Source organism: Mus musculus, chromosome 6, assembly GCF_000001635.26.
Source record: "Mus musculus strain C57BL/6J chromosome 6, GRCm38.p6 C57BL/6J".
Taxonomy (NCBI): Eukaryota; Metazoa; Chordata; class Mammalia; order Rodentia; family Muridae; genus Mus; species Mus musculus.
In genome coordinates this window covers 127,124,784-127,152,271 of record NC_000072.6, presented here as the reverse complement: position 1 = coordinate 127,152,271, position 27,488 = coordinate 127,124,784, and the positions used below count along the sequence as shown (strand labels likewise).

The window sequence follows — 27,488 nt, the reverse complement described above, 5'->3', positions numbered from 1 at the left end:
CGCCATGCTATCTGCACGTGCCAGCGTGGCCACCATGCGGGGGCCAGTGGTTCCTCGCCCCTTCCTCCCTCCTTTAATATAGTTAAAGGCAGGGTGGGAGCAGGAAGGAGGTGAGGAAACGCCAACGTGTCCCCCTCTACCAACAGCCTTGACCACAGGATGCTTTAGAGCACATGTCAGAGCCGACCCCAAAATCCTGGCGGAAGGATGAGGCGCGAGACCCCACGGGGTCGGGGATTGAGGGGTGCAGGACTCAGGAGCCCCCGGGGAAAGGAAGGGTGGCCTTGCTGGCGCAGGGAGAGCCAAACCTAAACCCTCCCTCTCCCCCTCCCTGGCCCCTCCCGAGCCATTTCCTAGAAAGCTGTATCAATGTGGCCACGCTCCGCGCAGACACCTAGGGCGGCTTGTCAGCAGATGCAGGGGCGAGGAAGCGGGTTTTTCCTGCGTGGCCGAGGCCCGCGGAGGAACCGCTGCTAGCCCTGCCCCCGGTCTGGGGCCGCTCTGAGAGGCTGGCCGCGTTGCCCAATGGCGCCCCCAAGAACAGAAAGGTTTCTGCAGGAGGGTCATATTCTACTAGGCTTAAGAAGCACCCCTTTCTCCAACATCCACCCCTTCCTCCTCTTCCTCTCCACGCACGTGGCTCGGGGCGGACAACAGCTTGAAAGTTATCAGGAGTCTAAGCTTGAGGGGCATAACCTTTATCCCTGGTTTGGCGAGGTTGCAATTTTCTCAAATAAGCCTTTCCTTGTTCCTCATTTAGGGGTCTACTTCTAAGTTATCTGAACTCATCCACATGGTAAATCTATCTACCTGAATCTTGAATAATGGGCTGTTTTTCTGATCACATTGCAAGCCTCCGAAGTTAGAGAGCACACACGTACACACCCTTTATGCCCCCATGGTATGCCTACAGAATGTCAGAAAGGATAATCAATAGGAATCCATGGGGTTTGTGGGTTCCCCTATCCGAGGCCCCTAGCATGCGGGGCTGGATGGGGAGAGGGCCTCGGAGAAGTAGGGAGAGGGGTTGGGGGTGGGGAGCGGGGATCGTGTTTGAAGTTTGGTCAGGCCAGCTGCTGTGCTCCTTAATAACAAGAGGGAAGGGGGGGGGGAGAGGGAGGGAAAGATTGAAAGGAGGGGAGGGACGCTAGAGGAGGGGAGGAAAGGGGGAGGAGGAACCTGAGAGGGGGAGGAGATCTAACTGCCCTTCCAGCTTGCGTCACTGCCTGAGCGAGAGAGGAGAGCGAGCTGAGGAGAGCCGGGCAGTTCGGAGGGAAGGACCGGTGCGAGTCAGGCGGCCCTTGAGGCTCCGCTCGCCCACCTTCCACTCTTCTCTCTCTCTCTCCCTCTCTCTCTTTGCCATTTCTTTCCTCTCCCAAATCTCCCATTCAGCCAAAGGAAGGAGGTAAGGGAAGCACTCCCCGACCCCCCCGCACCTCCAAAAAATAATAATAATAAAAAAAATTTACAGTCGGGACCGAGTGGTGGCCGGCTGGCTATGGAGCTGCTGTGCTGCGAGGTGGACCCGGTCCGCAGGGCCGTGCCGGACCGCAACCTGCTGGAAGACCGCGTTCTGCAGAACCTGTTGACCATCGAGGAGCGCTACCTCCCGCAGTGTTCCTATTTCAAGTGCGTGCAGAAGGACATCCAACCGTACATGCGCAGGATGGTGGCCACCTGGATGCTAGAGGTAGGTGTGCGGGCGACGCTCTCAGGGAGAGGCAAGCCCAGCCGCTCCATCCCTACCTCCAACACGCAGAGATCCTAAAAACTGCGGGAGAACTACCCCTGCGCTGGCCTCCCCCGCTCGTGCGCGAGGTAGCCCCGCACCCTTGGGCGAGACGCTAATTCTGTCCCTTGCTAGATTAACTAGTGGAGGAAAACTTGGGTGAGTGAGGATGTCCTCCCCCCCCCGGGGGGTTGGCATCCCGCGCGTGTGCCTGCATGTGGCTTCCTCGTCTTCCCATCTCCATTTCTGACCTGTGGTGTGGAAGCAACCCCGGCTGCCTTCAGTGAGGCCCCAGAGGGTGTTGCGACCTAACAATCCATACCAACATATAAAGAGCCCCCCCCCGCCCCCGACTCTCAGGGTTGGGGCAAACCGTCTGAGCCTTAGGACTCCGCGTTGGCACTTTGGCAGGAGGTGGGGGTGGGGGAGAAACAGGGAATTCAGGAGAGCCCCGGAAGTCATACTGAAAAAAACGTGCGTTTAGGGCAATCTGAAAGAACCGCTGCTTTAGCCTTGCTTGCAATCTTTGCCGAGAGAGCAGGGTGCCCACGTATGCACAGCTCTGGACCTGCCGTGGTTTCGCCATGTTGCTTTGCAAACTCCATTTACAAGGACTGGCAACATTCGCCGGCGCCCCCACCCCCTCTCAGCACCCCATGATCCTGGGCACCCTCTTTCTGATCGTGCCCTCTTCCCCAGCCCTCGGTTCACCAAGGTTACTTACAGTTTGGCTGCTTCTTGAGCGCGCAGATTTGGGTGGGGTAGGAAGCGGGGGAGGAGGTGTGTAGAGCAGGCTAGGGGGCACCCCCAAATGAGAGGTCAGAGTCCCGCATGCCTCCTGGAGGGGGGTTCCCTGGTTTCGTCTCACCCAACCCCCAGCAGGCACAGCCTTCCTAGCTACTGCCCTTGTGGGCCGCAGCCGAACACTCCGCAAGTTTCCCCCACTGAGATCTAGAGCCCCTGGGGTGGAGATACCGACCTTACGGACACCCGAAACCTCTTTTCCAGGGAGCCTGGGACCTCTCTGGGGTTTTCAGGCCCACAGAGCGTTTCTAGGATTTTCCCTCGATTTTTAATAATTTTTTGAAACTGCTCCCCCCTGCTCCGACTCCAACTGCGGCGGCCGGCCGAGGCGCGCTTCCTCCTCCTCCCTCCCCCTCTCTCCTCCACCCACCCACCGAACAGCGGCCCCTGGACCGCCGAGACCACCCTGGACATTTTTTTCAATTGTCGGGAATGGTAGAATAGGATCTGAGGATCCGAACGAGACCAAGAAGTAGACTTTCGGAGCTTCCAGAATATTTTTATTGATTTTTTGAAAAGATGACGAAATCCAAAAAAGAGTGAGTTGGTGTGCTGAGAAGTGAGCCAGAGGGAACGGCAGGCGGCGGCGGCTCTGGGCTTTGCCTTGGGGTTTGTGGAGGTTTTAGTTCATCACCTTTTTCAGCTTTGCGGGAATACCCGAACCCCAGGAGCCCTTCGGATTTACCCCACCGTTCTCATCTCTATTCTTACTATCCTTTCTACTCTCCTCCCCCTCCCCACACACACATAAAAAATTCTTTTTGTTATCTCAGATTATGCTTTTATTTTTCTTTTCCCTCTGTTTCTGATACTAATTTTTCCCTATCCCCCTCGGACCCTACCCCACTCTTGATTGTAGGTCTGTGAGGAACAAAAGTGTGAAGAAGAGGTCTTTCCTCTGGCCATGAATTACCTGGACCGTTTCTTGGCTGGAGTCCCGACTCCTAAGACCCATCTTCAGCTCCTGGGTGCAGTGTGCATGTTCCTAGCTTCCAAGCTGAAAGAGACCATCCCGCTGACTGCGGAAAAGCTGTGCATTTACACCGACAACTCTGTGAAGCCCCAGGAGCTGCTGGTAATGCCGCCCTCCCTGCTCCTGACTCTGCCCTTCCCCATCACACTAAGGCCGCCACACTAACCAAGACTGTAAGAAAAAAAAAAAAGATGTCCTTTAGTAGGAGAGAGCTAGTCTTCCCACATCAGGGAGTGAGCAAAGCTATCAGTGCCTCATGGAAATTCATGAGGGTGAAATTCTGTTGTGTGTGTGGGTGGGGGGGGGGCATAAATAGAATATTCTAGTTAATGATGTTATAATTAAGGTCCAGATTTCCACTGAACCCTGAGAACACGGTCTGATTTCTCACATTCTAGTTTGTGTTGTTTCCCAAGACCCTGGAGGTGTAACAGGTAATGTCTTAAAGACCAATAAAGTCTCATGGACAAACATAGTAGCTGATCACTAAGTACCAACAAAGCACTAAGTATGAACATATTAACTTGGATGCAAAATCAACATCTGCCTTTCTATTGGTGGATCTGAAGCATGAGAGTTCAGCTCCAAAAGGCACAGTGACCTGGATACAGTCCCCAGGGGGTCCTGTCTTGGTTTTCTCCCAACCATCTACCTTTTTTTTTCTCATGCACTTCCCCCTACCCCCATGTTAATGCCACACACTGAAGGTTCTGCAGCTCTCTTTTACAGTGGTTTGCACACCTTGCACTGGTGAAAGAAGACCACCCCCTCTATCGACTCCCTCCCCCTTGCTGCCATTGCCTGGGCCTGCTTAATCTCCTGGGCAAAGACTGGCTTCTTGAACTGAGCCCTTTGTGAGGAGCCGTCCTTTCTGGGTCTGTGCTGCCACCTAGTGGCAGACATGTGCAAGGCTGGGGGAGGAATTGCCTAGAACGCAAAGAGGGGCCTGAATGACTTCACCTTTGAAACACTGCCAGATTTCAGCTGCTTCTGGTTTGGTGTAAGAGGCCCCTAAAGGTGCTTTCTTCTGGAAGATCTGCTTCTTTCAATAATGGTGCCAGAGGACGAGTTTGTGCTCACATTGCCCTGGAAGAAGGAAGGGTTTGGGATTCAAGCCATTTCTGATTTTTACGTAGTTAAGGAATTTTTTTTTTTTTATCCTAACTTCCTGCAAAAAACCCAGGCAGACTTGAAAGCTTGTGGGGAGGAAAAAAAAATAAGATTAGAATTGGAGGCCAGCTTGTCTATTCAAAAAGAAAAAAACAAAACAAAACAAAACATGAAAAAGAATCTTCTATGTGTCTGGTGTGCTGGAGGACTGGAGGTATTTTTCAAGACACCCTAATTTTTCCAGGACCGGCAAAGCTAACTCAATTCTCCAAATAAAGTGTGCCAGCTTCCCATCTCCTCCCATCCATAAGTTATGCACCCTAGAAGAACCTTCCTATTTTACACGTGAGGGGAGCTTGCTCCAGGAAACACCATAGCTGGTCCAGCTGACAGGGGCTTTATAGCCGGTCCCCAAGTTTAGCAGATGGAGCCAGGTGAACTGAAGAGTCAGTCACTGCCCGGCAGTAGTAGCATCCTGCGCTTTTGAATCCTACTGATTGACCAGGATCATTTCCTTTTGTTTGCACCCCCCCCCCCAACGAAACCAAAACAAACAAAAATTGGGACCTTTGCATAATTTCAAGCTAGCCTCAAACTTCTAGCCTTAAAGAGGTAGAATCCCAGACATGCACTTCCAGGTGTGCATCTCTTTGGGGTATTATTATATTTAGTCCAGTTCATTTGAACATTATTCCCCATGTTTATTTTACAAAAGGAGAGGCACAAAGTAGCCTACTAGTGGGGTGCAGTGGAGCCCCCTAAAAGAGACCGTTACAGCCCAGTACATGGGCTGACCCTGTTTAAGCACCTCCACATTGCCCCAAATCATAGTGTGCAAAATGGAGTCACAAGTGACCACCTCAGGCCCTTTAGCCATGAAGACAAAGGCCAGTGAAGATTTAGGTGAAAGGGTGAGTGTCATATCCCAAGACTTCTTCATGGTGTGTCAAAGGGGAAGGTGTTGGCAGCAGAGAGGGAAAATGATACTCTTCCCCCACAAGGAAAGGCCAGCGAACTGGCTGCCAAGGAGTTGGGCCAAGGAGGCTTCTGCTATTCTGCATCTGTAAGCATCATTTTTTTCCATGAGGAGTAAAGAGACTTAGCCAACAAATTCTCACCGCAGCACCACAGTGGCCTTAGCTAGATCTTACTATAGGCCCACCTTTCTGAGTGGGCAGGCAAGAACATTTTGTGGAGTCAGGGGTAGGGGTGAGGTAGGAAGAAAACTAGAGTAAAGGCTGGTCTTGGCAGTAGTTACCTGGCCTCTCATTATTTTCAGTGGAGCCTGACTTTTTTTTAGCCCAAGAAGAGCCAGGAGCAACTTCAAAGCATGAGGGGCACAGTGACAGATGAGGCTGCAGTGGAGCCTTAAGGAGCATCTTCAGAGCTGGCCGGGAACCCAGCCCCCAACCCGGGCCTGGAGTCAGTCTATGGATTCTTAGAGCTCTGCCCTCTTCCTCCCACCCTTTGCAGGAGTGGGAACTGGTAGTGTTGGGTAAGCTGAAGTGGAACCTGGCCGCAGTCACCCCTCACGACTTCATTGAGCACATCCTTCGCAAGCTGCCCCAGCAAAAGGAGAAGCTGTCCCTGATCCGCAAGCATGCGCAGACCTTCATCGCTCTGTGCGCTACCGGTGAGAGGGGGCTCACGGGGCTTCCACGGGGCCATGGGAGGTGGGGTTGGGTGTCTAGGCAAGTCTGAGTAAGCCAGCCTGGAGCCTCGCTCGTGCTTTCTCGGAACTAGAACATTTTCTCTCTCTGCTTCACTCGTAAGTTCTTTATGAGGGCAAGTATGGTAAGGGGAAGGGAGTCGGTGCCTGCTAAAATATTGTTTATGGTGTCTAAAGTGCCCTTTGAAGATTATAGATACTGCTCTCTGGTTGTGTTTAAATCTTTAATCTTTTGAGGAAAAGGACGGCTTGGAGATAAGCCCTAAAGGGAATTTAAGGAAGGTGGGGGCAAATATAGGTTAAAGGACCAACGACAAGATAAACATGGTGCCCGCCCTGATAAGGGGGAAGGAATTCCTTCACCGTGGAGCTGGTTTATTGCCTTCTTGCTGTTTCCTGTTGACAAGGGAGTGAACCTTTAAGCAAAGATCCGTTTATTCTGAGCTCTGGAGAGGATTTTTGATACATAGCTTTATTGGCTTCACACCTGGGTAGAAGACCCTAGCACAACATTTCTCAACCTGTGGGTCGATACATCCCACAGGGCTTACGTATCAGATATCCTGCATATCAGATATCCTGCATATCATATATCTACATAAGAAATCACAAATAGCAAAATTACAGTTACAAAGTAGCAACGGAATGGTTTTATGGTTGGGGGTCACCACGGTATGAGGAACTGTATTAACGGGTCACAGCGTTAGGAAGGTTGAGGTTGAGAAGCGCTGCCCTAGAACCTTGGGAATTCGGGGGCCAAGTGTCAAAAGTTCATCTCCTCAGGGTTAGCAGGTAAAGAAAGAATTGATCATGAGTGGGGTGCAGCTCAATTCATCCAGGGTTGTTGAAATGTGTTGATGTGATAGGGGGTGGGGGGAGGTGGAGTGTAACATTTTAATTCCTTGTAACATTTAATTATGTGTTTGTATAGCTGATGCTATAATGAACAATAGGGCCTGTGCTTTGTTGGAAGTTCAGAGGTCAGGCAGACTTCGTTACTTAGCACTGAGTGACCTCGCTCAGGCTGTTTGACCTCTCTGAAGTTCATCTGGGATCTGCAAAACAGGCCTTTGGATGTATCCTTCCCTAGCCTTGGTGGAGTGGGCAGGGAAACTGACCCACAGAAAAGCAAGCCTGGAGCTTCCTGCGAAAGTTCACTGATGTTGAGAATGGCTCCAGTTAAGGTGGATGCGGAAATGGATACAGCCTCTCACTGGCGTGCCGGATTCCATCTCCCTGTTTTAGAGGGGTGTGTGTGTGTGTGTGTGTGTGTGTGTGTGTGTGTGTGTGTGTGTCACGCACACGCGAGTGCGTGCACGCACTCAGTTTGCGTTGGTCCAGCAGCCCTCGGGGCCCTGCATCAGGCCTTGTAGCACACTTGTGGTGTCCCAGCTCCTTCGTGGAGTCCCCTGCTGTTCCTACAGTCAGGGAAGAGGATGACAATAAGAAGCCCCAGCCTTTGCTACGCTTTGGACAGCACTTTCAGCTCCCTGCTCTTCTCTTGCTGACTGGCCTGGGCTCTAGAGGTCAGTCCCACACTGACCTGCAGTTTTGTTTCCTAGGAACTGTCTCTTTCCTCTTGCAGTGATTCAGGGTGGGGGAAGGGTCAGTCAGCCTTTTCTCTCTGGCCCTAGGACACCTAACCCCCCGGACTCATAAATTCCCACATCACCCAGCTGCCAGTGGCCAGAGTCCTGCTTTGACCTTATCTTTTGACCAACAGGTCTTGGGGGGTGGGGGGAGGCTTTCACTTCTTCCTCCCTGATCTTGCACTGGGGTGGGGGTAGGGCGATAGGTGGAATTACTCGGGCTTGGATGGATTCCTCCAATTCTGTATAGACCACAGGTCCGTTCTGTGTTCTTGGGGATCCCATCCCCCATTCTTGGCCATCTTGTCCAAATCCTTGGGGCAGCTGCCAACTTTGGGGCCCAAATATGGAGCCTGGGATTCAGTGACTAGGGGCAGAGGCCCAGTGGGAGGTAGGGGCAGTCAGAAAGATGGGCCTGTTGGGGGCCTTGACCTAGCTTTAGCCAAAGAGTGGGAAGGGGTCAGAACCATGTGCCAAGTACTGCTCCAGAGGCATGGACTGATGAGAAAGTGGCGGAGGTGCTCAGGCCTCCTGGGGCTGGAATGGGTGGGCCTGACCACAAAGCCCCCATGTCTCTTCTGGTCTGCATTTGGGGTCCTGCATGTGAATAAGCTTTGGAGCCCTGCCGGTATGTGGGTGTGGAAGGGTGGTGGAGGGGAGTGTTGGGGCCAGCAGACAGGCAGTAGGCTGGACAGCCTAAACCCAGAGGCCTGCTGCTCTTGAGGACGTTGAGCTTCTGGGGCCAAGATCTAGCGAACCCAAGTTCACTAGCACCCTTGAATAATAGTAGGCTCAGAGCAACTCAAGGACCAAAGATGGGAGGGTGCTCTTGTGTGCCCCATCACCTCACACCCTCAGTCTCTTAACTCCAGTCCTGAATATTCCACCCTGAACCTGAGGATGGCCCAGGGTTTTGAGGGTTCACAAAGGCGTGGGAAGGGGGCAGTCCCTGAAGAGGTGGTAGGTAGCCAGCCCTGGGGAGACGTTGCTAGTTTAAGGGAAAAGCCAATTGTGAAAGAGCTGGCAGTCCCTCCGAGGGGGCGTGCTGAGCGTATGTGTGTGTGAAAGGGGAAGAGAGCGTGGGCAGTCCGGGGGCCCAGGGAGGGAAGAGTGTGGCCGACCAGCAGTCTTCCTTTATGGGGTTCTGGGGTAAGGTTGGTGGCAGGGCAAAGAGGTGTGTCCTCCTTTCCGATCCAGCCTACAGTGGTTTCTGAGAGAGAGGTGGTCTGGGATTGCCTGGAGCTGCTCTCCCCGCTGGCCTTTGTGGTGGAGGAATTTTAGGTGGGGTGAGAGTGTAACTGCAGCTCCAGCCCAGAACGTGTGGCTCTGGAGAAGGCAGAAGTGGACTTCTCTCTCCTGGAGGGCTCCAGGTCAGCAAACAGGGCAAAAAGCACCCCCTCCCCCCTGGGGGTAACCAGGAGGCTACCATCAACCTTACCATACTGAGCACATGATTTCAGTGGTATTGAGTTTAAACTTGGTACAGATACCCCACACCTGCCTCTTTTTGCATTGGGAGTATTGCTGTGGCTGCTGGACCCAACTCCCTGTGTAACCCTAAGGTAGGGTAGGAATCCTAGGGTACAGCCAGTCTTCTCTTAAAGGTGTTCATTTGATTTCCAGACAGTGGTGGCCCTGAAAAGTCTGGGGACTTGACTCTTGTTCTAGAATGTAAGCCAAGCCTCTCTGGTGGCCAGGAAGGAAGAATGAGACCCACATTTCCACAGTGCCTCTGAGCTGCCCCTAGAGGGCAGTCATAGGGCTGGGCGGGGGGGGGGGGGGGGAAGAGTAGCTTGTCGAGCTGAAGTTCTGTAACTGATATCGCTATCTTGCGCCTCATCTGGCCCTGAGATGAATGAGAGCTTTTCTCCAGCCACAGCTCTCTTCTCTCCCTTCCACCAAGCTAAATCGCCATTAATAGTTATTGCCTTAAACCATAAAGGATAGGTTGTGCTGAACCCTTCTGGGGGGTGTCAGATGTATGGATGCTAAGTGACATCATGGGTGTCCTTTGCTGTCCAAAGAGCACCCCGGGTCTGTCTGGTTCTTGAAACCTGCACCTCACCACAGGTTGAAGGAGAGGAAGAAGCCGAGACATCAGACTTGTTGGTTGGGTTTCCTCCATCACAAACCGATCTCCCTCCCCCTAGTGGACAACAAGAGTAAAGCAGCCTCCGGGAGCCTTTTGTTAGCACTACTCCTGGCTCCTGCTTTTACTCCATATTAATAAGCTCATTGGGCAGGACCACAGCATCCCACTTTTAAATCCCATCAGTGTAGAACAGTTTGGCCAGTGAAATCTCATGGTTTTTTTTTTAAAGTGCAGATTCCAAGTTGGTGGTTATAGAGTGCTTCTCCTGATTCGGGAGCCACCCCAGACACCCAGCTGCTTCTGTGGAGTCCTGGATATTTGGTACCACGAGGAGGTGGCAGATGAATCTAGGGCCCATGTGGTTGGCTTCTGGGCAGGAGCCCTTTTATGTTTCCTTTCGTGGCATGTAGGAGAAAACGTTGAGGGTTACTCTAAGCACAGACTGGATTGGGGTCTCTTTAATCAGAGGTCCAGCACCCCTAGTGAGTGAGCAGTGGCACTGAGCAGTCGTCTGACACCCCAAGATTCCCATCCTCTGTACTGGGTCCTTTGCCTGCTCCCACCAGGAGGGAGAAGGTCAGGCCTGAGGCTCCTCATAGGAGCTTCCAGGCTCTGGGTGAACCACACCAGAGTCAATGTGGACTGGTGGCAAGCAGGGTGAGGGTTGGGAGCGTGGGTGACCGATGTCTGGCATCTAAGGTTTACCCTGAGCCAGGTTCTATGCGTGAGTTAATAGCATCGGCTCTTGTAACTAATCCTCAGGATAGCACGGTGGGAAAAAAAAAAGGTAAATTAGTACTTTTGATGTTGTTTTTCAAGATAGGGTTTCTCTGTATAGCCCTGGCTGTCCTGGAACTCACTCTGTAGACCAGGCTGGTCTTGAACTCTGAGATCTTCCTGCTTCTGCCCCCTGAGTGCCACTACCACCCAGCAAATTTGTAGGTCAGAAAAATTCCTTTCAAAGATACCCATAGAGTGTAAATGAAGCCAAGTATGACACACCAAACTGGGTTGTACTGCTGGGTAGTAAACTGGCTACCCAGCCATAAGAAACTGCTACTTCTTGGGAGCACCTGTTTTTCCACTGGGGAAGGAGTAGATGTGCGTACTGGAGCATGGAATAAAGAGCCAGTCAGACTCTGCCCAAGAAGGACTTCTTTCAGTACTTAATAAGGGAAGAGGTAAATACCCCCTCCCCGGCCTGACACCTGCACCCCAGGTCAAGCCGCACACCCCTTCTGGCTCCACATGCTAACCCTGAGTTGGTTTTGTTAGCAGTGTGACTTCAAAGTTCTGCAGGAATGTTGGGTGAACTCCCTATCTGATGCCCCAGCACGAGGGGGGGAACTCTGAGAGCACTTCAGTGCCCTGTCACTGACAGGTGCTCTCACCCAGGGCCTCTGTGGGCCCAGGGCCATGGGCTGGCTACCTCATCTACACTATGAATGCCACACACAGCAGCTAACAAGTTTATTAGATAGAGAATGTCTCCTGTAACCCATATCGGGGAGACTTACAACACATCAAGAGCCAGGGAGGGAGGTTGGCTTCATCACATCAGCCAGGATAGAGAAGACATAGGCAGGGGTCAGCAGCCAGAAGGAGTTGGGTGAAATCCCATAGTATATGGCCCTCAAAGTGAAAGTGATGAGCGGTGGAAGGAACAAAGCCAAGGAGACAGACAGATGGCCAGGCCTACCTGGCTCCTGGGATTGAGCCCAGGTGAGCAGGGGAGTGTGTGTGGTTCGCTGATTTGTGGGGTGTCTAAGAACAGTCGAATCACGATGCTGAGGTACAATGCTGAGGTACTGGCTCTCTCTCCATTGTAAAAGCCTCTCTGTGATGCTCTGCTGCAAGAGGGCATTGCCCGAAGAGAGGGGAAGAGTCCAGGTTGCTCTGAGCGTGCCGTGTTCAGCCCAGGATTCTCACTCTGAGCTGATGTGTGACTCATGTGTCCCTCTGTGCTCTGCCTTCAGTCTCCACTGGACTTACTGGTGTCTTGGTACAACTAGAGATCATTCACTGGAAAGTGGACCCCATTTCACAGCTGCCACTCGATGGTGACACTGTCAACTCCTTAATCTGTGAGCCCCAAGGCAGGGGCAAAGACAAGATCAACTTGACAGTTCCCAGGTTTCATTCCATCCACAACGTCACCCTCCATGGTGGCTTTGTGTGTTAAACAGATATCACACGCAATGCATGCATGTTAGCAGTTGGCAGGATTCTCCTCTGCATTGAAACCAGCAGTTCATGGATCACAGTTCCATGGATCCCCTTAGAGAATCACTCAGCGGTGAATGAGTTTAAGGTCCCAGGTTGCCCCTACTATTTAAGGTGAATCCCCTGTCTTAACTCTTAGAAAAATACAAGTGTGGTTAGAATTTGTTAGTCTTTAGTGTTTGAGAAAAGCCCTGTCCTCGGCCCTAACGTTCTGAAGATCCTTAAAATAGGGTTAAAAGTTGAGACTCAAGAGAATTAAGCCAACTCACCTTATTCTGCTTCTACATTTAGCTTACATGCACAAACATGCAAAACGCACGTATGTATGCATACCATATGCCTGATGACTGTGGAGACCGGAAGAAGGTATCAGATGCCTTGAGATCGGAGTTGTAGACAGTTCATGTGAATGCTGAAAATCAAACCTGGGTCCTCTGAGGATGGAATAAGTACTCTAGCCACTGAGTCAACTCCTCAGCCATGGAAGATAACATGTTTTAATCATCTCACTAAAAGGTTCCAGGCATGTGTTGACTTCTTGAGTAGTTGTCTGGGCACAGAGTGTCTGGGACTCAGAGCCCCGGATGACTAGCTGTGTACTCAGATAGGCACCCTTTCTCTCCTGCCTCTGTGTCTTTGAGAATATCTACAGTTGACAAGTCAATAAGGGCTTCCTGTGGAAGGAGGGAGTCAAGGGAGACAGTGGCTGTGGATCCAGGGGTTCTAGGGGCAGCAGGTCTGCGCCTTCCAGCTTCTGCGCATCAGCTGTCTGGCGAGCACTGGGCCCCGTTTTCCTTCTGGGCCTGACTTTAAGTTTCTGGTTCTTTGCAGACTTCAAGTTTGCCATGTACCCGCCGTCGATGATTGCAACTGGAAGCGTGGGAGCAGCCATCTGTGGGCTTCAGCAGGATGATGAAGTGAACACACTCACGTGTGATGCCCTGACAGAGCTGCTGGCCAAGATCACCCACACTGATGTGGTAGGTACCAGCTCTTTTGGCTGAGTCCCCTTGGCTGAAACCCGATGTCTCTCCTCAAGTTCCAGGAAGGATGGTTGGTTTATGATGGTGGCTCAGAGTCTTTTTGTTTGCGTTACTGTTTTCTTGGTATCTTGTCTTTAAAGGTCAAACTCCAGCAGATTGATGCCTTCCCTCGAGGTGTGTGTGTGTGTGTGTGTGTGTGTGTGTGTGTGTGTTACTAGGGGTTGGGTTCTCGGTATCCCAGGCAACCACTGTACCATTGAGTTACATCATCAGCCCTTAAGGGTTTGTTTTGTTTTGTTTTTAGATTTATTTATCTTATGTCTGTGAGTACACTGTCACTATCTTCAGATGCACCAGAAGAGGGCATCTGTTCCCATCACAGATGGTGGTGAGCCACCATGTGGTTGCTGGGATTTGAACTCAGGACCTCAGGGAGTGCTCTTAATCAGTGCTTTTAATCTCTAGCCCTCCTTCTCTAAATTTTATTGAGAGACAATCTCACAAAGATGCCTTGAATTCATGATCCTCCTGCCTCCGCTTCCCTATAGCTGGGATTACAGGTGTGCACAAAGACTGCCTGCTTCCTCTTATGGGTTTGAAAGCGTGCATGTACCTTAAAATACAGACAGAATCTCAGCAAGCTGATGGGGGGGGGGGTGGGCAGTCAACTGATTTTCCTCTGCAGTGTAGGGTTCATGTCCATTTATGTTCACGTTGTCAGGCCTCTGCTCTGCCATGGAGAGAGTCCAGGTCTACTCACTCCCCAATGAGGTGGGAATGCACAAAGAGGGGACAGCTAAAGCTGTGACAGAGGGAGCAGATTTGAGAGGTGGCCTTGTGAGTGATATCTCTGCCAGTCAGCCTTCTTGCCATCCTGTCTCGGGCTTTCTTTTAACTCAAAGTTTTTGGTGGATGGCAAAGCACACAAGGATCGAGTGCAGTAGAAATTCGAGAACTATTATTAGCTTTAGTCTTTTTCCATTCTGTGTGGATGGCCCCGAGGCTGCTGCTGGCTGCCAGAATTCAGAGATCTTAAACACAGAGGTTTTGAGATGGACCAGGATCGCACAAGGTCCTGATTTCACTGGCTAGGATGTAACAGTTGAAGAGGGTTCTATCTGGGATAACTCTCAGAGCTCAGTTACCTGCATCCCTCCTCCCCGCAGCCCCCCCCGCCCCCCCCAGGCAGCAGAGAAAGGATGCAGCAGAGAGGCAGGACAGGTAACAGCAGAGCCAGTACCCAAGCCTCTGAGCTCTGTCTCCAGCCTGGAAACTTTGCTCATCTCTGTGGCTCTTGGGAGCTTTGTATTTTGCAAAAGGCATTCAGTGGAAAGGCTAAGCAGAGAGGGGAGTATTGTTGGCTCTTAGGTTCTGGTGTTTCACCATGGAGAGGCTTGGCTTGGGAATGCAGGGGAGATTCACAAGATACCCTCTGGATATGCAGGGGCATTCAGACTGCCCCATGAGGGAGTTTACTGGGTTCAAGGGTCACGCCGTGTAATGCACAGGCCTGGGGCTGGTGCCTCGCAGAAGTCTGCAAAGCACAGGCTGTTTAAACTCAGGAAGCTCACAGCCATCCAGCAACTCACCTGTATTTGGCCTTGACACTACCTCAGAGAGGTGAAGGCCTTAAAGGCCTTGATAGAGCTAAACCATGGGTCTTTCTTTCTCTGAACCGGGTTTTAAACAGAGTATTTGAAGTGTTGGTGCCAAAAAGCATGCTTTTTAGCCAGGACTCTAGGACATGGATTGTGAGGCTCCCCACCTCCACCCGCAGCACAGCATGGAGAATGTGTTTCTGACTCTCCAACGTGTGTGTGTGTGTGTGTGTGTGTGTGTGTGTGTGTGTGTAGGGGCTCAACCCAGGCCCTAATCTTCACTTTTCCTAATGTGTCCTGCTAAGGATTACTTCATAGATAGGATGTTAGCCAGTAACAAACTTTTCTTCAACTTCTGAACATGCACACGCACACATAGACACACATGATGCTGTGAAGGTTCTGTGCCCCAGTATAGGGGATTGCCAGGGCCAGGAAGCGGGAGTGGGTGTGTTGGTGAGCAGGGGAGGGGAGAAGGGATGTGGGGTTTTCAGAGGGGAAACTAGGAAAGGGGATAACATTTGAAATGTAAATAAAGAAAATATCTGGGCTGGTGAGATGGCTCAGCAGGTAAGAGTACTGACTGCTCTTCCAAAGGTCCTGAGTTCAAATCCCAGCGACCACATGGTGGCTCACAACCACCCTTAATGAGATCTGATGCCCTCTTCTGGTGCATCTGAAGACAGCTACAGTGTACTTATGTATAATAATAAATAAATCTTAAAAAAAGAAATGAAAATATCTAATAAAAACACAAAAAGACACATGTAGAAACACACGTACACACATATATACACATACATACAAACATATATACACACAGACACACACAATGCCCACGAAGACAGTAAGGGCTGGAGATAGTTCAGTGATTAAAAGCTCCGACTGCTCTTCTAGCACCTGGGTATGATTCCCAGAACCTACGTGGCAGCTCCCAGTGATCTGTACCTCACACATGTGGTGCACGCATACGTGCAGACAAAGCACCAATACACATAAAAACAGATTAATTAAAATTCAATAAGGAAAAGAAAAGTGTGCAGGGGCGGGGGTCCTCACAAATGCTAGCGTGAGGCACTTTAAGAGAGGCAGGGCATGTCTGCAAATGAACTTAGGATGCCTAATGCAAAATTTGAGCAGAGTAAAAAAATTGCAAAATATGTCTTTGGGCTAAGAGAAACAAAATGTGGTATGGCCACATGATGGGATGTCAGAAAGCCTTCCAAAAGAAATGTCATCCTATAGACACTAAGTGCACGGTTAAGCTTGAAGACATTGTGCTAAGTGAAATAAGCCAGACGCAAAAGAGAAGTCATAGATGAAGCAGCTAGAGAGGTCAAATTCATAGAAACAAAAAACGGAAGGAAAGTTGGTCAAAAGGTTGGAAGGAAGGCAGGAAGGAAGAAAGGAAGGAAGGAAGGAAAACAGGTAGGTAGGGAAGTGGAACATCCTAGCCATAACATACAGTATGAATGTACATTGCACCAAAATGCACCAAAAATGATCAATTTTATGCCATAGTATCTTTTTTTTAATTTATTTATATGTACAGTGTTCTGCCTACATGCATGCCTACAGGCCAGAAGAAGGCACCAGATCCTGTTCCAGATAGTTATGAGCCACCACGTGGTTGCTGGGAATTGAACTCACGCCTCCTGGAAGAGCAACCAGTGCTCTTAACTTCTAAAGCATCTCTCCAGCCCCTATGCCATGATATTTTATTCATATAAATATACCACACTCATACAGATCATCCCTGTGAAATGCCAGTTAGTGTGTTGCTCTGTCATGTGGAGAAGTTAAACCAATCCAAATAGAAGCCAGGAGCCACTGATAGCTGACTGCCATTCCTGAGTGCCCACCCCCCCCCCCCCCGCCCCGAGTTCTACTCTCACGGCTGGCCCGAGGTCAAGGTTGAAAGTTGGTCCCCTGGACTCCCCAGCCATAGCTAGACAGCATCTCCCAGCTCACTGGCAGCTGATAGCTGGGGCTGCAGGGACCCACGCGGCTCTGAGAAACGGGCTTTGTTTTCCATATGGTTGCCAAAATCAATTGACTAGCTCCATTCCGAAGAGAAGTCTGAGCGAGAAGCCTGACAGTCTTACAGGGACAGAGGGGAGTCTCAGAGGACAGTGTATTTTAGGTCCTTTTCCCTTCCAGCCACAAGTTAAGAGTTACTAAAAACAGACACTAGCCAGGGAGGCCTGCTTGGCTCTCAGGGAACTTCTACATACCCAGACTTCTGTTGCCAAGAGGAAGTTTGAGAGCAGGGCTTGACCATCCCAGGCCCCCACAGAATCCTGTTCCCTTTCCATCCCCTCCACAGTGTAGTCTTGCTGTGGTTCAGAGTTTACCTCACTGTTCACTTGACTGTAGAGCCTCTTGAATAAGACCTACCTTGAACTTGGCTTTTTATCTCAAGCCTCCAGCAGTCATTAGAAACTAAGGCTTGGAGCAAGGGAGGGAAGGATGGAAGGACGAAAGGCAGACAGGGCTTTCAAATGTGCCTCTCATTCATTCAGGACCTTAGGAAAGATTTATCATCTCTCTGTATCTACCTGTCTATCTACATGTACAAACTTAAACAGAAGATTTATCTTGGAGCAACCTCTTAATTTCACTGTCAGTCACACACTTAAGTCAATATAGAGTAGAGCTGGTATGAGGCTCAGCGTGCAAGGTTCAATCCCCAATAGTTCAAGACAGGGAAAAAAAAAGTTGAACTGAGGCGTCCATGCTATAAAGATTTGAGGAAGTTTCTAGAAGATATATAATAGAACAAACAGAGGCTCTAGTAATACTGTCAGTTCTGCCTCGGTTATAACAGGACCCCTTGCCGTGTTCTCCAGAACTGCCTAGAATAGATTCTAGAATATTCTTCCCTTAGGGTCATCTTGGCATTTTATGATACAACTTCTCAGCGAGTAATTACAAAACAAATAACTTAAGTAAGCATTGCTCACTTTGGACCCAAACTTTTCTGGGGAGAGGGGGTCCCCATCATCTCTTCTGTCCCCCGCCCCCCTTGGCTTGAAACTTGTATTCTCAAAGTGCCTCTGACTAATACCACCTTCAGTGTGCTTAAGGGGGGCTTCGGGGAGGTAGGAATTCTGGAAAGCATGCCTGGGGGTGGGGAGGCGGGTAGAGCTGGGGGCTGCCTCCCTCCCTCCCTCCCTCCCTCCCTCATTTCTTGTCCACCTCATTCTGTATGCAAGGAAACGAGCCAAGCAGCCCGCGAAGAAAGCAAGAATGAGATAGTTTCCTAAGTTGTCTCTGCCTGAGTTGGCGGCGGGTCTGCAGCTCATTCAGCTCTTTGTCCCACTGTTGAGTGCAGTGCGTGTGTACTGACAATGGGTGGATGCAGTTACACCAGGGGCTAATGGTTGGAGTTCCGTGGGTCCATTCATGGAGGCAGTGGAGGGTGCGGGGCAGAGAGCTCGAGCCAGCAAGTGGAGGAAGTCGGGGGGCCTGAGTAACGAGCCAGAGATCACAGCCGCTGCTGTCAGGGCTCTGAGGATGGGGGGGGGGGGGCAGTACAGGGAGGGACCCGTCATCAGAGGAGTTGGAGGGGTGCCCGACCTCCAGCGCAGTGGAGTACCACCTGTCCGGGCTGACAGACTAGCATTATGGCTTTCCTTTTAATCAGCTTAATTTGGGGCATCTTAACACAATGCCTGCTGCTTTCGGAGGCTGCCACAAAGCTGAGGTCCTGGAGTTCCTGCTTGTCACATGGATGTAGCATCTTTTGATCAGGGAAACTGTTATCATCACCCCTACACACACACACACACACACACACACACAGGCATGCTTGCACAAACCCATGTTCAGACTCCCCTGCAAACTGTTATCATCACCCCTACACACACACACACACACACACACACACACAGAGGCATGCTTACACAAACCCATGTTCAGACTCCCCTGCAGTGGTGTTTTCTTCCTTGCTTTTTGCCAGCTCACAGAAAAGTACAGAAAGTACATTTGCACTATGGCTCCAAGAGGGGCTCCTGCAAAGCTGGGGCGGTTGTAACTGTTGGGATTGATTGATGGATGATTGATCGGTGGATGATTGATTGATTGATTGATTGATGATTGATGGATGTTGGAGGAATACCATGTAGGTCTCTCCACCCTCAGGAAGGAATATGTTCTACACTTCCTGCAGATAGAGGATTTCTACCTGGCCGAGCCAGGACTGAGGGACCCTTGTTGAAGGTAGAGCTAATAACTGACCACTTATGAGGAAGTGGAAGCTGATAGACAGCAGTTAAGCAGACCTGATGGGTTTAGCAGTCTCCCAGGTGAATGGCAGATGACTCTGTAGCCATGTTTCGTAGGCTAACTGCATCAGTCCTTGTTCCTCTCTCCAAATGAGAGGGAGCAAAGATCAGGGATCATCCAGTCAGTAATGATTTGAATTTCAGTTAACACTGGGAAGGGAGAGCATAGAGTTTACATGAAACCTTTGGATCTTCCTCCAGTGCTTAGACTACTTGGTGAGCATACCCTTGGCTGGACCATTACATCATGCTTGCATCATCTTGAGCTCTTGGCTCTGAACGTGCAGTAGAAATGACTGCCAGATGTCTTGTCTTCCCTGTAGGGGTTTCTCCCAACTATCCCTTTAAAATCTTGGGCAGCTAGAAGGGAAGGCTTACTGTAGGAAGAGTAGGGACACTGCAGATCCTAACGCCAAGTTCTTAAGCTTTCTGCAGGCTGATTTATGAAGACCATCTGGCATCATTAATACAATAGAGATGTACAAGGGTCGTGATGACGGGGTAGATGTGCCAACCCAGATGATCTTTTCCGGGAATCAGAAGATAGCGGACTAGTTTAAAAAAAAAAAAAAAAAAGGGTTGTATGGACTTGGCCAAGAGGCACAAAACTTCCTACTGTAGAGCAGAGTCTCCCGTGTACATTACATCAGAAAATATTCACCAAGTAACCCCACACACACACACACACACCGTAAAGATTCCTCATCATTTATAGAAGGTCTCACTCTGCAGCCCAGGCTGTCTTCAGAGGCATAATCCTCCAGCCTTCTCCTCAGCCAGCTTCCTTTCAAATGGAGTGGTTCCGAGTTCTCCTCTCAAGCCCCACCACATAGACCCAGCCTCACGAAGGATCCCTCATCAGCTACAAATCCTACTGTTGTAAAATACCAGAAGCTTCCAGGCCTCAGGTAGGATTTGATTTCTGAGGCCAGGTACATGATTGGAGGCATGGATATGGTTGCTGTCTCTGGTATTGGGGTGTTCCCACTCATTCTCTCTGCCTTCCAGGAAAAAGCTATTTACACATCACCAAATGCTGCCAGATTGGCCTAGCAGGAAACATGGCAAACAAATGAGAAGCTGTCAGGACCTGAGTTTTTAATTGCTAATGAGGGTGGCAGGTCCCAAGGATCAGGATGAGAGATGTTAGAGCCTGGGCACATGAGTCCTTTACTTGGTCCTGTTAAAATTAGCCTGGTGACCCGGTGACCCCCGCCCCCAATGCTGGACCACACTATCTCTAGGATTAACCTTCGACACATCCTTGTCTTAAGTAGTTGGTGATCTATACCTTTGTTCACAGAAATATAGGATGGGCGTGTTTGTGTACTTAAAGTTTCAACTACTCAGCCAGCCTGAGAAACATGAGTCTCAAAATCCAAAGGATTCTTTCAGATTCCTGGACAGATGGAGCCATTAAAACACACACACACACACACACACACCAATCATTTATTGATTTGCTACTTAGCTCTTCATTTTTATACTTGGAGAAACCGGGGTTTGCAAATGGAGCTGTGCCCTGCCAGCACCGAGTGAGCACCAGACATCCCCATCCTGCTTCCCGCCCTTCCCAGGTTCAGGAGAACGTTTCAGCCAATGACCTTCGCTCTTGATCTGCTGCCATGCCTCATCTTCAAGCTACAGTTTGAACTGGGGGGCAGATGAGAGATGGGAAAGAATAAAAATGGAGGTGTCATGTGGGGGGGGGGGGATGAGGAGCAGTAGGGTGGGCGGGGGTAGAGGATGCAAACTTTTGCTCCTTAGTAGTTATTGCCAACTTTATTTTCAGGTCTCTGGAAAATAAAGATAATGCCTTTATGTTTGTGGAAAAAAAATATCAATTCCTAGGTGGTGAGGTCTAAGCAGAAAAATAAACAGAGGGAAGTTTATGGTGAACTGTGAGCAGATACCAGGAGATTCGAGTTAGCACCGTTTCTATACGCACAGGATGCTTCCTAGTGCAGGGAGGTGGGACGGAGAAACTAGGGTGAAAATCCCTGCTAGGGGCTCCCCTCCCCCCAACCTTCTAGCCTGAGCCTTAGTCCCATCCCAGTGACAGCCATGACTTGCCCTCACATTCCATGTCTCCCAGCAAATAGAAATCTTCTGCCTGGGACAGCTCACTCTGGATTTTCCCTACCAAATATAGACTAATAAAGGCAACACTGCAAAATCTTGCTTATTCCCAAATTGGACAAGCTCAAGTGTCCCGAGTTTTGTAAACAGTATGCATTGTGTTTTTGCGAAAGGGGTCCAAGGGTGGTAAAAGAATGCAGAGATGTTTAAGCACCGCCCTTCTATCCGTTCCACGGTTGCTTGCTTGACTTACAGTGTAACACCTTGCAGGAACCAGACTTTCTGTGCCACCTTTCCCAGACAGAGAGACCTCCAGCTGGTCCCTTGATAACCAGGCAAGGGCTTTTTGTAGCTGGATCACCTTCCAGTCAATGCAGTTTGGAATAGGAAACACTTAGGCGTCCGCTGATGCGCTGGTTCTGACCAGCTTGATCTGGGATAGGCTGCTAGCTAGTTCCCAGATGGTGCTGATGCTGCCTGCTGTGGCCCCCCACTTTGTATACTGAGTAGTTTCCATGGCATTTGAGAACATTTCTATTCTTACCTCACAGGAAAATCAGGATGTGAGTTGGATCGCGCGTCTGCCTTTGAGAGGCGTTCTATGCATTTGCATGTGCTAATAGCCCCGGTCTGGACCTCTCTCCTCTAGGATTGTCTCAAAGCCTGCCAGGAGCAAATCGAAGCTCTGCTGCTGAACAGCCTGCAGCAGTTCCGTCAAGAGCAGCATAACGCCGGATCCAAGTCTGTGGAAGATCCGGACCAAGCCACCACCCCTACAGACGTGCGGGATGTTGACCTGTGAGGAAGCCATTCGGGCGGCAAGAGAGAGGCGTGTTCGTCATCTGCTAGCCCCTTCTCTCTCTAGTTATGTCTTGTTCTTTGTGTTTTTAGGATGAAACTTCAAAAAAGAAAAAAAAAAAACAAAAAACAAAAACAAAATCTGCCCCCACCTAGATCCTATTTAAAGGTCTTTTAGAAGTGAGAGGAAAAGGCCGTATAGTTGTAACGCATGTGGTGCCTGTTCAAAGTCCTGCATAAGGGGATCCCTGTACACTCGAACCGTTATTATTTGATGATGTAAAAGTCATAGTGAGATGCTTACAGGAGAACCCGCAGACTAGCTAGAGAGTGTGCGTACCTGCAACATGGGAACGAATTAGAGGAGACTGTCTTTTGTGCTTGTGACCTAGTGCATATGCCCCCTTTAGTAGAATTGCAAGGAACCGTGGGTGCCAGGACCGCATGAGTAGTTTGCAAAGCAGTGAACCCAAGGAGGAATCAGAAACGAGAAGGGACATGCCGGGGAGGTTGCGCAAAACCACCCAACCACATGACTGAACCATTTTGGATGTAAGAAGCGCCTTGATGCCTCACCACGTGTTCCCAAGACTGAGCGTCCGGGTCTCTCCGTCGCATACTCTTGCTGACTAAAGTAGCTGCTACCTAAGGGATATGTCTTTTGCCAGTTGGACACAGGTGAACGGCTCCTAAGTCTCATGTTTGGTGAATTTGGGCTTCTACTTCCAAACATGGTTCATTGTAGATGTATTTTACTGTTATCTGATGGAGGGAATTCGCTATGGGCCATGACCAAAACGCATCTAAATGGGGGCAGATGGAGACCATAGACGGAATCTAAAACAAAGCTGCCTTGTGTAAGGGAAGAGGGTGAGGTGATCTTTAATCCCCTTGTTAAGAAAAAGAAAAAAAGAAACTACCCCTAACTTTTGGTGCTGATTAGCATGTCTGGTCCACTGTTTAACTTTGTTATAAACCATTCCATTAGAAAAGCACTTTGAAAATTTTGGGGGAGGGTGGGGTGGGATATGGGATGGTTTATGCAAATCATGTTGAATACGCCTTCCTCCTTTGCCCCTCCCCTTCCTGACCCTCGTCCAGTTACTGTTCATTTCTGGAGTCTGATGTTCTGGTACCCAGCTCTGGTGTCCCTGCCAGGGCTGAGAAAGCCCTCTGCTGATATCCTCATCCCAGCATTCTTCGGAAAACCTGTCAACAGAGGTCTAAAGCATTGTGATGGCTTAGAAGGATTGAATCCCCGTCTATGTTTTTCTCCTTTGGACATGGAAAGAAAGGTTACTTCTGATGCACAGGCTGAACATCAGGGTGTGGCATTTTGGTCCCTTTTCCGTTTTTTGTTTGTTTGTTTGTTTGTTTGTAATTTTAGTGCAAAGTTGTATTCATTGTACTTGAAGACCCCCCTCTCCCACTTCTTGGAGACAGTCAGTAAACAGAAGTGGGAGCCACAGTTGGTTTGGTTTTGTTTTGTTTTTTTTTGTTTTTTTTTTTTTGCACAATTATAATTGACAGGTTATGAAGCTATTTGTTAAAATATCTGCTTTGTTTTTTTTTTTTTGAGAAAAGATCAGAACAGGGCTGCTTTGAAGAGTTATACACAGGTTCTGCCTTGTTTCACAGTGTGAGGGTTGAAGATGGAGAAACATCTAAGGGTCTCTTATCTTTCATTTTTTCTTTTGTTCTGTTTATTATTATTATTTTTCGCTGCTAAGAAGCTAAGATCGTTCACCCCCATTCACATTAACAGTACCTAGCTGTAATGTTTCACGGTGTGCTGCTATTTTAGAAACATTGTTATAATATATTATTTTACTGCTTAAATTTCAAGTCCCGAGGTAGATGGTCGAGAGACGAGTTCTCTGTACTGGAAAAGCCTTTTCCTCTGTCCCTGTCCTTCTGGTAGCATCGATGGGCTGCGTTGCGTTTGGTTCCGTTTGGTTCCTTTTCTTCCGTGCCTCTTCATTACCAGGTTTTCTTTCCTCCTCTGACCACATTCTTCAAAGAGAGTATTCTTTACCTCAGGTTTACTGGACAAAAACAAAACAAAACAAAACCAATAGTGATAACAATGTACTTCTTTTCGTTTTCCTAATACCTCACAGCTATACCGGATCTGTTTGGAAGGCCGCTGGCACGAGGCACAGGGCAGGCAGAAGACAGGAACTGGACATCCTCCTTGATAGAAAGCAGGAGAAACCTGACCCCAGAGTCTCAGGCCAGGGGTCTTCTCTGTCTTGAAGATTGCCAGGCTCCCCTTTGACGCAGGCTCCCTTCTTATGATAGAAGACAGTGACGAAGGGCTCCTCTACCCAAGGCAGATACTCATCAAACACAGACAGTGGACTAGGTCAGCCTGATTTGCATGCGTGCACCAGGGTCTGCAATGAAGAATTCTGGCAGACAGTTAGGAGACCCTCCCTCCATCTTGTAGCCCATTCAGACACAGGACTTTCCTCTTCATGGGGTCCCTTCATCATGAACATTGACCAGTTTCCTTCTTGGCATCTATACCCCAACTTCGGATGGCCTCCGAAGTCTTCCTAGGACTGAGTCTGGTTGGTGCTGAGTCTACAGCACACGTGGATGATATTCCTTTCTCCTTCTCTTGTCCTCTGCAGTCTACAGTGACAGGCAAGTGCTGTGCGTGGCCAGGTTGTCTGTGTGTAGCATTGAATGGCTTCAGGGTTTGGATCCCGTTGAGTGGGGCAAGGTAGGAGGCCCAAGTTGAATGAGTCTGGAATGCAAGTTGAAAGAAGGGAGAGGCTGTTTCTGTGGTCTCGGGTGTATTTAGGAAGGATTGGGACTTGGTGAGTTAGCGAGACCCTAAATTCTAGGGGCTTTGTGGTAGGACGGTGGGTGATGGTTTGGGAAGTTTGAGAGAGAAAACGGGAGCAGCCTGCAGCTAGCCAGTGTTTATCCAGAGCTCACGCACTGCACAGCACACTCTTCTGGTCCTTAAGGGACCCCACAGAACTTGACAGACACACTCCCTTGAGTTCTTGGGCAACTTGGGTACCTGATGAGTGGCCTTTGAGCTTAACTGAAACATTGAATGAAGGAAGCTGACACACAAGGGGAGAGGCAGGTTACTATCTGCCCCTCCATCCCTCTTACCTGGAACCTAAGACACTCTTCCTGTTTGCCTTCCTTGGAGCCTAGTGGAACGAGTCCTGTAGAGTGGCCATTCTGCCTGCTCCTCACTTACACAAAGGAAGGGAGCCTGGATTCCTTGGTGACCAATACCTTCTGCTTAGATGTGGGTCTCCTTGGTAGTATTTCTGTCTCAGAGGGGTATAAACGACCCCAAGGATTTCAGCTTGCTCTCCCCAAGCCCCTTCGTATCCTACAGAAGGGGTTGCAGATTCTGGTCTTTTTCTGCCTTGCTAATGATCTCTTCTTTGTTTCTAATTTGTCATTGTTGTTTGTTTTTGTTTGTTCTTGTTTTTTTTCTCCATCAGTGGGGGCTAAGTCGTTCCCCCAGCCTGCCAAATTTTGATCCTTCCCTGTTTTGACCAAATCCTAGGGGAAAGAAACCCTAGTATGCCAAAAATAATATGCTAAGCATAAGGAGATTCATAATGGTTCCTAAGAACCAGGCAGCCTGTGAGTGGTGAGCTGCTTCTAGATGGGACAGCTTGTAGAGGCTGCTTTGGTTTGAACTGTCCCCAGGACACCACGGGAAAGCAGAGCCCGTCATATAGGTTGCTAGCTTTAAGGTGCATGCCTACTGACACGGGACTCCTCTCTAGCAGCCAGGCTGGGGGTACATGTAGCACCCCTGGATCCCATCTTGTTGCTAGCAGGGTAAGTGACCCCTCAGAGGGAGCTTAAGAGCTTTCCTATAGTCTAGCTCTTTGGGGACCCACCAGACTGTGCCTTGGGAATTATAGGAGCAACAGGCTAAGACAGGGTGGCTTTCACAAAGAAGGCAGAGGAGCTTTGTCTCCATGAGGACAGGGCTGGGAGGACCACACTTGTCCCTGTGTCCTGGACAGTGGTGTGGGAACTGGAGGTAGCAATCAGAAGTCTAAGTAAGCCAGCTGACCTCTAAGCCCAAAGGACTCCCCCTTGCTTACCTTAGACAGTCCAACCTTGGGAATAGCTTTAAAAAGGGGAATTAATACTGAGACAGTGAAGTCCCCTTAAGCCGACAAGCCCTCCATAGGTGCACACCGCACACATAGGCTTCTCTCAGTGCAGACTCCAGGTGGTGGTCAACAGCTGCGGCATGCTTATCTATTTGTACGAAATAGTGTAGGGAAGCCCCAGGAGGTGTTATAGCTTCCATATACCATGTGGCTTTTGATGTTTCTGGATTTTCAACAGCACAAAAGAGTCCTCGAGCCGGAACATGCGCTACTCCGATTTTAAACGTGGCTGGGCTGTGAGACCCGTTCTTGGCTCTGGTTTTACGAAGCCATCAATACATACACACCCTTGATGGAGCTGCAGATCCGTTCCTTTTCCTGCAGCCCACTTGTGGGGGAAAAGTGCCTTACTGACTTACAGTAGCCACTCAGTTTCAACAGGTGCCTATCTTTGACAAAAAAAAACCACAAAAAACAAAAAAAAAAAAAACAAAAAAAAAAACAGAAAAGAAAAAAAACGTTAAAATGTCTCTTAATTTTCATTGGCTGTTATTCTTATATTGATCATCTTGTATGTTCCCAGCAAGTCACCGGGCCATCGAATTATCTCCATGTTGTTGTTCATTATCCTTCTGCCATGTACCTCAGATCTATCAGTTATGGTCTCTCTTGTCTTGGATTATTTTGTTCCTTTTTTTTTTTTTTTAATTTGCTTTAAGAGTGCGATGCCATATCAAATCAATGTTGTTCTCTCACGGTGTACTCTCTAACAGGTGTGGGTGGGGTTTATGGTTGGGATACGAGGAGAGTCTAAAGTAGCAGATTAGTGTGAATAAAAAAGAAAAGGTTTTTAGGAAATCCGGGGGAAGTACATTGTATTGACTACAATGCTGATGTGATGTAGCCGTTAAGTCTTCAGTGATCTTAAAAACAAAAAAACAAAAAAAAAATCAACCCTAATTTGTTCTTCTGACTGACTAGTTTGAAGTTGGATTTGAAGATGATGTTGAAAAAGGTTTTGAATGCAATTAGGTTATGCTATTTGGACAATAAACTCACCTTGACCTACAATGTCTGGCTGTCACTAACTTCTTTCTAGACTGCTAGCCCTCAGAGGAGAACATACCCGTCCCCCAGTTTTAGACCATGAATATAGCCAGATGTGAGTGGGGATATCTGCAAGTGTCTTCATTAGGTGGCTGAGGCAACAGTGTCATGCCTGGGCTTTCAGGATAGCCCCCCCACCCATCCCCCGTCTTTTGCCAAATACTCACTCTCTTGACTGTGAGTAAGTGTCTCCTGGTATGGTTGCCAGAAACCCACTGTGCTATCTCCCCACCCTTAGCCAGGGGAGCAACATGAGCCAAGTGTTCGGAAAGGTTCCCATAAAATGCCTCTCCCCCCCCCCCCGCACCCTTTCCTTGTATCTCTCGTGTGAGGTGTCCTAGA

At 49.3% G+C, this 27,488-nt stretch overlaps 1 protein-coding gene and 1 long non-coding RNA gene across 6 annotated transcripts in view; one reads left to right on the top strand and one right to left on the bottom strand.

The window, feature by feature from the left end:
* 9330179D12Rik (RIKEN cDNA 9330179D12 gene) overlaps positions 1-2,883 on the bottom strand; it is a 63,031-nt gene extending 60,148 nt beyond the window's left edge. For 2 of the 3 annotated variants that reach the window (NR_040273.1, NR_040275.1), the window contains exon 1: positions 2,454-2,646. This is a non-coding gene — a long non-coding RNA (RIKEN cDNA 9330179D12 gene). Of the gene's footprint in view, positions 1-2,453; positions 2,647-2,708 lie in introns of those variants that run through there. The other variant, NR_040274.1, reaches the window with a different exon arrangement.
* On the top strand, positions 84-27,110 carry Ccnd2 (cyclin D2). Of its 3 annotated transcripts, none has more exons than XM_006505460.1 (6): positions 84-110; positions 1,472-1,690; positions 3,393-3,608; positions 6,090-6,249; positions 13,021-13,169; positions 21,785-27,110. In XM_006505460.1, the coding sequence occupies exons 2-6, from the start codon at positions 1,499-1,501 to the stop codon at positions 21,935-21,937; spliced, it is 870 nt and encodes a 289-aa protein (XP_006505523.1). In that variant the 5' UTR covers positions 84-110; positions 1,472-1,498; the 3' UTR covers positions 21,938-27,110. The 3 variants fall into 3 exon arrangements, with proteins under 3 accessions (XP_006505523.1, XP_006505522.1, NP_033959.1); XM_006505459.3 differs by lacking the exon at positions 84-110 and adding an exon at positions 1,161-1,405; NM_009829.3 differs by lacking the exon at positions 84-110 and having other exon boundaries at positions 1,224-1,690; positions 21,785-26,564.
* The last annotated feature ends 378 nt before the right edge of the window (positions 27,111-27,488 follow it).

Bases quoted from the DNA above. Each gene is read 5' to 3' on its own strand.
- Ccnd2 (XM_006505460.1), top strand. From the start codon at position 1,499: ATGGAGCTGCTGTGCTGCGAGGTGGACCCGGTCCGCAGGGCCGTGCCG. The intron at 3,609-6,089 runs GTAATGCCGCCC...CACCCTTTGCAG, and splicing joins TGAAGCCCCAGGAGCTGCTG to GAGTGGGAACTGGTAGTGTT. The intron at 6,250-13,020 runs GTGAGAGGGGGC...GGTTCTTTGCAG, and splicing joins CATCGCTCTGTGCGCTACCG to ACTTCAAGTTTGCCATGTAC.